Below are 11694 nucleotides of genomic sequence, written 5' to 3' on the forward strand. Positions count from 1 at the left end.
CTATGGATAAAAATAGTTTCTCAGCTTTGCCGTTGAATTCTGGCATTCTTTAGTTGGTGATCTCCTGTTAGCCAATTGGTATGGAAGTGGGATGTGGTCCTGGGATTATTTCTAAGGCAACCAGATTCCTAACCATTCAGGGAATGATCACTCTCAGTACAAATGGTAACAATGCTTCAGACCATTGTGATTTTGCACAGATTTTTGTGAACAGTTTTCAAAATGCAATCCTGAAGGATTCTTTCAGGCTCTGATTTTTTTTATTGTTTATTTTTTTGTCCCCTTAATTCCACTCTGTGCAGGGAGCAGGGCCAGAAGACTTCAGCAATCTCCCACCTGAGCAAAGAAGAAAGAAACTTCAGCAAAAGGTTGATGAACTTAACAAAGACATTCAGAAGGAGATGGATCAAAGGTATGTCAAACCTCTCCAGTGAAAAGTCAAATAGGTCTCATATAGAACAGAAACAGGGGGACCTTTAAAGGTCCCTTCCAACCCTAACTATTCTATGGTTCTAGCTAAATGATAAGAGAGAGTAATTAAGAACAAGGTTCTAGGTTTGCTTAATATGCTGTTCCAAGAAAAGAAGAACCAGAATTTCCATATGGCTAAAAACACCTGAGAGATGCAAGGCTCTCCACAACTCGGATTCTGAAATCAGTTATTTAATTATAAGAGTGGGAATGAAGTGTAGCAATTGGAGACAGTTTTTCCTTCTGCTGCTTTCTTGGGCTTTCACAGGAGAGCAGTGGTTTAATTATGAGCCAGACACAGGTTCTGTTAGATACACTAAGTTTGTTTCTTGATGTGAGCTGTTCCTGAGGGTGTTTTTAGGAAGGCGCAGGATGTAAATACAGCGTCAGTCAGAGGTACAGTCACAGACCTCTCAGCACGAAGCGTACTGCTGGATGATGGGCATGGCTGGATCCCAACAAGAGAGGCTATTACGAGCGTAAGAACATCATCAGAAGTGCTGAGTGGCTGGTGTATATCTTCAGACTGTCTGATCTGTAGCAGACGTTTCTGGAAGCAGAAAGATAATGACTCCTGTGCTTTTGTGGATGCTTTTTCTACAAGGCTGTATTTATCATTCTGGTTGAGAATAAGGCTATTTTAGTTACACGTCTTCTATTGATTCTGGCAGCCTGTGTTTGTTGCTTTGTGTTTGTTCACATTCTGCAGTTGCATTAAAGATTCAGCGTGGTATGTTTGCAAGAGACAGAACTTCTCTTCCCTAAATAATTTCAATACTTAGCCTCTCTGGTACTAGTCTGTCCCTAAATAGTGCTTTGCTGTTCAGATGTGCCTACGTTTTCTGCTAGCTTGCTTTGAAGAATCTGTTTATTTGGTCTAGTAATCCAAATTTTCTTCTTTATGTTTTATGTCATGAATAAGAAAGGGAAACTGCACATGGTTGTATGATTTCTCATTGTTTTGGTTTTTTTTCCACAGTGGTAACTTACATTTCTCTCTGTTCAAATTTACCTTTCTGCTGTGTATTAATTCTGAGGTAACTCAATGTTAAAATCAGATACGAAATCACAGCAGAATGAAGTTATTTTAAATAAAGATAGTATATGATTGAGGAAGTAGTACCAGCAGTTAAATAAGAGTTAAAAAAAAAAACAGCAATAATCATGACTCATATGTTTGCAATATTGTCCCTTAGGGCTTCAACCACAGAGAAGCCCCACTTCCTTGCCACCCACACTTTTTCCCATTTTCTGTGCACACAAAGCAAAGGCAAGCACAGGATTGCAATTGTCAAGAGTTTGGTGGGAAACTCTGAAATATAAAGAGTGTTAACTTGAGTCGTGGGACTCGTGTTAACCTTTCTCCCCCGACTAATGCCTAGAGAAAAGCTGAATAGCTGTGCCAGTAATACAAGAACTGATGTTCATCATCACACAGAAATTTTTTTGCAAGTTCCGCCTCAGCTTGACTCGGGTCAAAGGCAGCGCGTTGCTGTCAGCGAGAGCTCCGAAGGGAGCTGACGAAGGCACGTACTACACCTGACGGTACTGCGTTCATCATAGCAGGCCTTCAAATTAACATCTCTGAAACTCTAGGTGTTTGGCATCTGGGTTGACCTGAACACAGCCCCCAGAAAGAGTCTGGTAAAAACGCTGTAGAACTTCACAGGATGCGGGGTTGTGTTCTGTGGCCTGAGGTCCATCTGTCACTGGGCTGTGACAAATGCAAACCATCTGGGTTTAGCTTCATTTTAAGCAGTGTGAAATAAATATCTTACAAATTATTTGGGTTGCAAAATACAAAATGCAACAGGAAGAGTGGGAATTTCTGGTTAGCACTCCATTTTTATTGTTACTGTGTCCATGTCTACTTCCTTGTCCCAATTTCTCAACTGGATTTCAGCCCATGATGGATAATAATGATGCAACTGTTTGTCTGTGCCCCAAAAACTGGGATGATATTCATCTAGAAAGTTGAAGCTGTGGTTCACTGCAATGGTTGTGAGATTTTTTTTTTAATCTTTAATATTTTTTTTCCCCCCAGGGTTAACAAATAGATATTGTAGTATTAAATAAAGGAATGTATCAGGCTAAAAGCCAATACCGAATTCCTCCTTTGGCCACTGTCCAAGCATTCAGTCTTTTTTCTGCTAGGATTCTTCAAGCAGAGCGCACGGGGCGTGAATCATTTGGTCTAAATGTGTGGTGTTTGTACCAACACAGCACATCTCCTGTACCTCACCATCCACTGGGGAGGCTCCTGCCAGCCTCACTCGCACGAGGAGCCCTCAGCTGCCTGTAGAGCGAGAAGCTCCTTTTAATGTAGGGGCTTGAAGAGTTTGGCTTGTGTACAATGTCTCTGTTGTGTCATGTTGTAGGTAAAGGTGTCACTCACTTTTTTTCCACCTCTGACAGTGTAAATTCTCTTCTGACAAGTGATTTTACTATTATTTTTTTAATGGTTGGTTCTATAAAGGGCAAAAGCCCCTGTCTGATCGTTCTTACTCACCTTTGTAACTGATTAGGCTTGATGCACAGAGTGAAGAGGAAACAGTTTATTATGCTTTAGTTTGCCCTCATTTAAGAAAGGCATTTGCTTCCAACCATGCTAACACTTAAATGTTTTATTTTTCTTCTGTGTTTCAGAGACGCCTTAACGAAAATGAAAGACGTGTACATCAAGAACCCGCAGATGGGAGACGCAGCGAGTGTGGACCACAGATTAGCGGAACTTGAACAGAACATTGAGAAGTTACGAATAGAAGTTCAGAAGTTTGAGGTATGGGAGGAGACATTTCAGTAAAAAGTAGTTCAGCACATGCTCAATTCTAAGCAGATACTTCATTGCTTTTTCCAAATGTGTTAATGCATTTTCTCACTGTATATGGGTAAGTGCTACCTAAGCACCTGCATTAATTGAGATCTTTGAGCCTATACGTGTAACATAAATATGCACCATCTCTTGTGACTGTCAGCCAGCAGTCCTGCTGCTTCATTTGCCACAGAAAACAAATTGTGCTAAGCAGAGGATAAGAGAAAATGCAGTGATCTCTGGACTACTCAGAGGGATTCGGATGCTTATTTGATTAATTAAATAATTTCAAGCATCATGCTACATATGTCAGTGAAAAATCAGAGGAACATAAATGTAAAGCACCATTTATAATCTTAAAAGCAAGGCAGAAGCCATCAGATGAAATATGTTTTAAGGAATAGTCTGCCATTAACAGGACGCTTCTTAGAGATATAAAATCTCAAGAGCATAAGGAATATTTGCAATAATGAAGCTATTATAATTATGTGAGAAGGATTATAGGGCTGAGGAAAGACTTATGCTCTGTAACTTACACTATGTACATAAACAGATACAGCCCATTAATTTTAGATGTTTCTTACAGTTCTTGGCTTTCTATCCATTCCTTATCCATTCAAAAATCACTGGCTCTTTCTGCCTGGCTTTAGTCCTCTTGCATTCAGCAGTCACTGAGATTGCTGTGTTTCTGGTGCTATTGAGACTACTCTAAGCTGCCCCACATCATCTTATTTGATTGTGACTAGAGCAGCAGCATCTCCCAACAGCTGTTGTCAGCTCCTCTTGGGTCACAGTGTTTTCAACACCCGCTGTCAAAAACGAATCGAGTTTCCAGTAAACGTGGTTTTTGGGAAGAGTGCTAGATTTAATATACACTTAAAGTACAGAACCTATTCCCCCTGACAACTGCAACCCAAGGAAAGATTTAAATATGATTACAAACTTGTTTTAGTTCTATAGTCTGAATTGAAATACGACCCAACAAAGTAAAAGCGACATCTATCCCCTTGCAAGTCGAAGCACGAGATGCACGAGGCTGCTTTCCCTTGCAGGGCTGGCTGGCGGAGGTGGAGGGCAGGTTGCCCATGCGGACTGAACAAGCCCGGCGGCAGAGCGGACTGTATGAAGCCCAGAACACTTCAGCAGTAAACAGCTGTGCGCAGGACCGGGAGAGGTACAGTATCTGTACAGAGCTGTCTGTTCCGCCCGATAACTGCACCTGCTTCCCTTAGCTTGTTAAGGAGGAGAACTGTAGCTCTGCAGCATTCAGAAACTTATTCTCTAACCAGACGAAGTGGAGGCACTCCGTGAAATGTTTTGCCTACTGAGTTTAGCACGTTTAAGATCCCAACTTAGAGCTATTTTTCTGAATATGATGAAATGTGTGATAGCCCCTACACTCACTGCTGTGAGGGTGAGTGAGATGAGTGCATTTTTTACAGTTTTTGATGGGGGAAAGTGACTGGTCTCACCCCTCGCTTTGTGAGAGCTGCTAGTGTCCCAGCCAGTTCTGAGCATGCTTTGAAATTGCTCAGCTGCTCCAGCTACAGTGGCTCACCTTGCCTTAAGAGTCTGGCAAGCAGGTCATTCTCTTTGCTCCTGAGACTGGTCGCTATAGTTGCTGTGTATTTTCCTCTCTTGAGCAGCCCGGATGGCAGTTACACAGAAGAGCAAAGTCAGGAGACTGAGATGAAAGTACCAGCAACAGATTTTGACGATGAATTTGATGATGAAGAACCACTCCCCACCATAGGAACGTGTAAAGCGCTCTATACATTTGAAGGTATCACTCAACGTTTACTCTCCTTTCACTTACTGTTTCGTTTAGTCCGTATACCAAGGACAAGTGGGAAGCCTTCATTTAACCCCTGCAGTGCTTAAATAGACAAAGAACGAACAAGTGGGGCTCTGGCATGATTCTGTTTTGTAGAGAGGCACTAAGTGATTTTTCTCCTGTTGTGCATGAACTCTGCAGGAAAACAAACAAAACTGATGTGTCAGGATCACATTTATCTGCTTCTTCACGTACACACTGTTGTCTCCAGAATGACGTGTTCTTGTTCGTGCTGCTGGTGATGCAACGAAGCTTGCATCAGCACCTTGCCCAAGTGTGCTGTGAGCACCCCTCAGTGCATCTGTGGTTCCCGTTGTGCAGGACAGCCTAAACTCCGTGTTACTGTGTCTTTCAGGTCAGAATGAAGGAACAATTTCTGTAGCAGAAGGAGAAATACTCTATGTCATAGAAGAAGACAAAGGTGATGGGTGGACGCGAATCCGAAAGAATGAAGATGAGGAGGGCTATGTCCCTACGTCGTATGTTGAAGTCTATTTGGACAAAAATGCCAAAGGTGCTATGACTTATATTTAATACTATTATTATTACTTTATTTGCTTTCACAAAGATACCCAACCCTGCAACTGCTGTGTTGCAGATAGAGCCTTTGAAAAGTCTGTACAATGCCACAAGGTGCGTTATTCCGTACATGGACTAACATGGCTTGCTATACTGCAGAACGTGCTTTTTCATGGATCAGAGGAGGATAGTGTGGTAAACTGTAAAACTAGAGGGGAAACTCAGCTTTTCCTAGACAGGTCTTGTTCAACTGTTACTGCTATTGCACGGACAACTTAGTGGAGGAAGTAAACCATTTGGGGTAATACAGGCTCTGCTTGGATACCCAGGTGGCATCTCAGACGTACTCACACACAAGGCAGCTGTTTGTCCCAGGCTGATTCAGTGGAATGTTACATGGGAAATATTTAGACTGCTGCTTTTTATCTCCATGTGGTAGCCTTTCAGAACCTAATACGTTCTGTGGGCCTTCGGATTGAAACCTGGTCATCACTTAGCGTGTTTGGAAGGGGAGGGAGCGATCTTGCCAAAACGTCTCTACCCAGCGCTTGGTGCTCCTTGATAAATCGGTAAAACGTTGACATTAAGAAAGATCCTCTATTCTTTCCCACATTTCACAAAATGCTCTTTTGGATGTATTTGTTGTTTCAGATGACCATAGCTAATGGCTTCATCTCTCGCTCACACACAAGCAATGGAGACATTCAGAGCTTAGATCTGGCAATCTTCTGTTTCGTTGCTGCTTTTAACTCCGCACAAATAGGTGTGTTGTGTAAGCAAGCAGTGCTACAGGAATATATGCTAGCACTGGTAATCTAATGCACCGAGAAATCAAAATATTTTAGTCCTATTTGAAATCAGGATATGTTTGAAGTCCACTGTTAAATAATCTATGTGGTTTTTTTCAGTCATTTAATCCTTCGGATTATTGTTGTGTTTCATGGAGTTCTCAGCGTGAAACAAGCTGCCTCATCCAATTTAAAAGAAAACTGAATCATTCTCATTGGCATCTGTGGACAGTAGGGAGAGGATAGGACTGTCTCTGTAAACAAACACTACCACTTGATCAGTTCCGTGTCTTGAATTCAGTGTTAAGCAGTGCAGTGCCTTGTCTGCTGAGATGAAAGTCTGCGATCTTGTTTTATTTTGCCGTAATACAGTAGTTTTGTGTTTGCGTTGGCAAATACAAGGTCAGTTGAGATGTAAAAGAGTGCAAAAAGCTCAGCCCCTCTGTCAGCTTTTATTAACCTTTGAAAGAGGAACAAGGATTGTACGTTCTCCGTACTTCGTGTTGAGAGCAAGGTAGAAAGCACAGAATGGGAGATCCCATCTCTCCCTGTGTTCTCTCCTATGGAGACTGCTTTGTGTGTGGCAGTAGTTGAAAGCAATATTACTATTCTCCTGGAAAATACGTCGTTTGGCAGTGTAGGCTGCTTGGAGCAGCTATGGTAGTGTGGACCTAAATTTGTCTTAGGTAACAAGCGTGGCTCCCCTGCGCTCAGACACGCAGCGTGGTTCACGTCAGCAGAACGTTCCAGCAAATCACCTACTTACGCGCAGAGCGGCGGGCTGGACGGGCAGTGAGGCAAAGCATGTCTCTGGGTGGGGCGAGAAACCCTGGCACAATCCTGCTAACTGAACTTGCAGAAGTTTGTCTTTAATTAATATTTCCTGGAGAGAATATTGCAGGAGAGTTGCAATACCAGACAGAAAATTGTGGTGGGATGTTAATGGTATTAAGCAAGTTACAGGCTGATGTTGAATGATCGTACAAACGCAGTCTGTGCTGGAAGTGAATGCTGATAGAGCTGCAGCCAATTCTGTAGCAATGATGGAGGTTATCGGATTCTTTAAGTTTTTCCAATATTTTTACTGGATTTCAGGAACAAAATCAAATGCATCTGTGAATATTTAATATAAAGGAGCCATAATATTTACTACTTTTATTTCTCAATTATCTGGTTAAAAAGAAAAGCTAAAAGAGAGCTTTCAGTAAAGTGTCCCAGTAGCAGGATAAGACTCGGGGGAAGAGCTGCTGCGTTTACAAGACAAACTTTGTGCAAGCTGCACATTTCTCATTTGATTTTTAACATAGCAGTAGAAGTGATTCTATTCAGTACTTGAAACAGAAGCTGTGGCATCCCTGAAAATGTCACTGTAAAATACTAAAGCATTTACAAACTTTAATAGCTCTTTCCTCTTTTTGGAAAGAAGCTTGAGCAGCTGGTACCTGTGAAGGTCAGCTGTCGGCAGGGTGGGAGCATCCGCACCAGCTCCGGGTACACCAGTGACTCTCCTGGCCAGCAGAATCTGTTCCGGCTCGGCCATACCTGCCTGACTGGGTTGTGCTCGTGCCGTGAGCTGGGCCAGCTCTGCCTGAGAAGTGCATCTGCTAAATGCGTTGTGAAAAGCTGCTTGGCAGCTGGTGAACTTTTCCAGCTGCAGCCTGGGTTGTCAGGGCCGGAGCTGAGGTGAACGGGACAGGTAAGTTGTGCGCTGCAGTCGCTTCCTGACGTGGGAGTCGGATGAGCCAGGCCAGGGCTGTGTGCTCCTGCCAGTACCTGTGCGAGGGCTGTTTGTGGAGTCTACAACGGTACCTCCGCTCAGAGGGTGTTAGCAAACCGTGTCACAAAAAAAGAACAGTAATGCCTATCTTGTTTTGCCTTTTTTTTTTTTTTTCCAGATGTGTACAAATCACTTCAGAAAATCTCTGAGTAGGTTTGCATAGGCCTGTTCACCTTTTGTTCTGCTGGTTTGCTGCTACAGTTCTTTTAAGAGCTCTGTTTCAGAAGGTTTTCTTTAGAAGAGATGAATGCACGTGGCCTATCTCCATCAATGAAAGACTCCGATAGGTACCGTTCACTCAGCTGATGCATGTATAAGTTCACCTCTTGAAATTTAAATGTGCATCACTGCCTGTGACAGTACCGGCCCGACTGCATCAATGTAACTGTACACACGGCATTATTGTTCTTGAAACGAGAGCCACACAGGTCATTCCGCCTGTGATGCGTGCAGAAAACTCTTATAAATGCTAAAAAACCTGCAGACTAAGGATTGGATCTGTTGGATGTAAACTCATGGTTTGGGGCTTCCACCAACCTCTGGCTGCCAGGGGATGAGGAGAAGCCTCTGTGCACACGTGGGTGTGGGTTCTTGCAGGGCTTTTCTGCCCCAGTCGGGTACCTGGCGCTGACAGCTGTCAAACACAGGAACTGTTTGGGCCTTTTTGCTCAAGGCTGACCATACTGTGTTACTGACTCTGATACCTCATCGTCTGCTTGGGAACAAATCTGTCTTTCCCTGAGGGATTGTGAAATAGCGTGATACACAGACGAACTGGCATGGAATAACCAGCTTGATACCAACTCTCCACTGCACCCAGCAAAACCGCCGTGTTCACTGCCACCAGACAGACTGGTGCTTTGGGTGACATGCAAGTAGTAGAGGCTGTTTTCTGAAGTTAAAACTTCCTGATAAACAAATTTTGGAGCCATGGGCTGATGAGCGTTTCAGTTCCTTTGCCGCCGTGGGTCTGTTCCTCCTCACCCCCAGTTACAGAAGTAAATCCTTCCAGCCCACTCCGTGATTCTCCGGGCGGCGGCTCTGCTCTGTTTGCTGTAACCGTTGTGCAGAGCCTTCACTTAGATAAATAAATAGGTAAAAGTTAACCATGCTGATGCACTTTTTATCTAGGATATATCTGATTATTTAATGCTTGCCAAATTAATTAGGAAACAGTAATTATAAACTGGACTGTGGCTTTTAAAACTCCTTTTGTTAAATACTTGCCCTTAGTTCTCCCAATATGAAAAAATTGTATATAACATAACTTAAAAACTAAAGTTACTTGAATTGTTTTTATCCTTTTATATATGTATGAATATAAATGGTTTTATAGGCTGTTCTGCTTAACCTAGCTCTTGTTCTCATAACTGCTCAGTCCCTCTTGTGTTGGTAAGCAGTTTTGGTCACTCGGCTGCCTGCATCTGGTTGGCTTTGCGTAGAAACTTGTGTTGTGTTCAGGTTTGTTACATCTGGCCAGCGTGGTGGTTCCAGATCTACTCATATTTTTTAAAGAGTCATCATCTGTCAGGAATCTCTATAGCTTGATGTACCGTGGTGTCTTCTTCTAATAAACATTATATTTTCTCATTCCTCTGAGTTTTTTTTTTTTTAATGGCAATTCATTGAAGTTTATCTTTACTCTTGGAAAGCAAATGGCCCAGAGCTGCTCTTCACCTGCTTCCCACACTGACTGTAAATGCAGTTCCTTTTTGAGGGGAAAAAATTTCTTGTGAAAACTACTTCATGCTGTCATTTGGAGTGCGAAGGAGATGGGAAGGTTCCCCTGCTCCTCTCGAGTGCGAGGGAGGTTCGGACTCATCCTGTATTCCCTTGGATACAGCACTCTGGCCAAATCCCACTTCTGGATTGTGGCTTCCCTTGGCCACAGAGAGAACTTGCCCTCGGCCAGATCTGTGGGTACAGGAGCGTGACAAAGGACGGACCTAGGGGCTCAGGCTGCTCTCGCCTGGTCAGTTCTGGGCTTCCCTTAAGAGTGAAAGATCTTTGCAGCCTATTAAGGAAAAGATAGCTGGTCTGGATTCATCTACAAAATTCCTTGTGTTTTAGCTCCCTGTTGTTATTGCTCGGTATCGTTCTTGGTCTCTGGAGCTGTCACTTGGACAGATACAGGCACATCTCCGTTGCAGATTGAAAACTCAAAAGCAGTTTGTTTTCTCTGTTGCACTAAAAGTGCTGGCAGGGTCCTGCTCCTGAGTTTTAAATCTTCCTCCCAGAGGAGAGTGGTGTCCCAGTGATGCCCATCCTATGCTGGAGGGAAGGGCTGAGGGTGAATGATTGCTGTTGGAGGAATGCTAATGAGAGCCTTCGTTAACCCCTCGTAACCCAGTAGATGCTTGAATGCTGTGTTGCCTTTAACCTCCTGCGGGCAGTGCTACTCTTAAGGGATCCCATTTTCCCCAGCCTCTTTCTAATCCAATCTCTTTCTTTTTGTCTTTCTTATGTTTTAGATTCCTAAAGGTGTTTGTGCTGGTGCAAGAACCTCGGGGCGAGCTTGTCACAGAAGGAGAAACAAAATGGTCTGTTTACCCTGCAGGCAGTTAAAACACACCCATGGAAAGCCAGACTCCCACTCTTGTCTGGAGTTCCCACTTGAAAAATTCAGACCTAAATTCCATCCCAGTACCAATCAGACGCTTGCTCTTTTTCATGGCATGCTACTTGTGGCTCAGATCAACTTCCCAGTCCTTCCCACTCTTCTGCCAGCTTGGCACAGCCCCTTGTCAAGCATAACCAACACTGTCCCCCCAACTGATTCCTCCCTCCACCGGTCAAAGAACCGCTGGCTGCCCTTTGCAAAGGGTAACCAGAGAGCCCCGCGCACGTACCAGTCTGTCTGCTGTCCTCCCTTGGCCCTCAGCCCGTCCGGACGCGTGCGCTGGTCCGTCGGCATTTCACACGGTGCCGTTAGCGCTAGCCCTGCCGGTGGGCTGCTCGGATGGCGTGGGAGGGAAAGCTCCCCTGGGAACAGCGGTGTGGCAGCTGGACAGGGCTCTGGATTTGCAGATATTAAATTTGATCCACGTGCATATTATTCAATACTCTGCTTTCCCCAAAAGGTCACTAATACTTGTCAGCCTTTATTTTTTTTTAAATCTAGGCTGACGCTCATTCCAAGTATTAAGTCCCTCTGACCTTGCTGTTTCCTGAGAGCCTTCAAGCTCACGTATGTACGCTTGTTTTCCTCCTGCTTGTTCTCTGTTTCCCCTCCTCTTTTCTCCTCCCCTCCTCTCTCCCTCCTCTTTCTCACGCACACACACAGACACACACACACACAGACACTGGCATTTTGGTTTTAAGCCCCATTTTGCTCATCACAAAGGCCTCCGTTTTGCTCTCGTTTCAGTCTGCATGCTCGCCCTGTTGCCTTGCCTGCACCCACCTTCTTTGAGGGCCACGTTATTTGGTGGCTCGTTGTTGTTAATCTCTTTGCAGTTTTCTTTTGTTGGTTTGGTTTCCAGCATTTCAGACC

General features: G+C 43.9%; 1 protein-coding gene across 25 annotated transcripts in view; it reads left to right on the forward strand.

Moving 5' to 3' along the window:
• FNBP1 (formin binding protein 1) overlaps positions 1-9791 on the forward strand; it is a 95454-nt gene extending 85663 nt beyond the window's left edge. For 10 of the 25 annotated variants that reach the window (XM_086763521.1, XM_086763520.1, XM_086763522.1 and 7 more), the window contains 6 exons: positions 303-412; positions 3118-3250; positions 4336-4457; positions 4927-5066; positions 5473-5631; positions 8320-9791. In XM_086763521.1, the coding sequence (XP_086619647.1) occupies positions 303-412; positions 3118-3250; positions 4336-4457; positions 4927-5066; positions 5473-5631; positions 8320-8354 (699 nt within the window). In that variant the 3' untranslated portion in view covers positions 8355-9791. The other 15 variants (XM_086763523.1, XM_086763527.1, XM_086763530.1 and 12 more) reach the window with 3 other exon arrangements.
• Positions 9792-11694: the final 1903 nt, after the last annotated feature.

Source organism: Chlamydotis macqueenii, chromosome 20 (genome assembly GCF_036417535.1).
Source record: "Chlamydotis macqueenii isolate bChlMac1 chromosome 20, bChlMac1.mat, whole genome shotgun sequence".
Classification (NCBI taxonomy): domain Eukaryota; kingdom Metazoa; phylum Chordata; class Aves; order Otidiformes; family Otididae; genus Chlamydotis; species Chlamydotis macqueenii.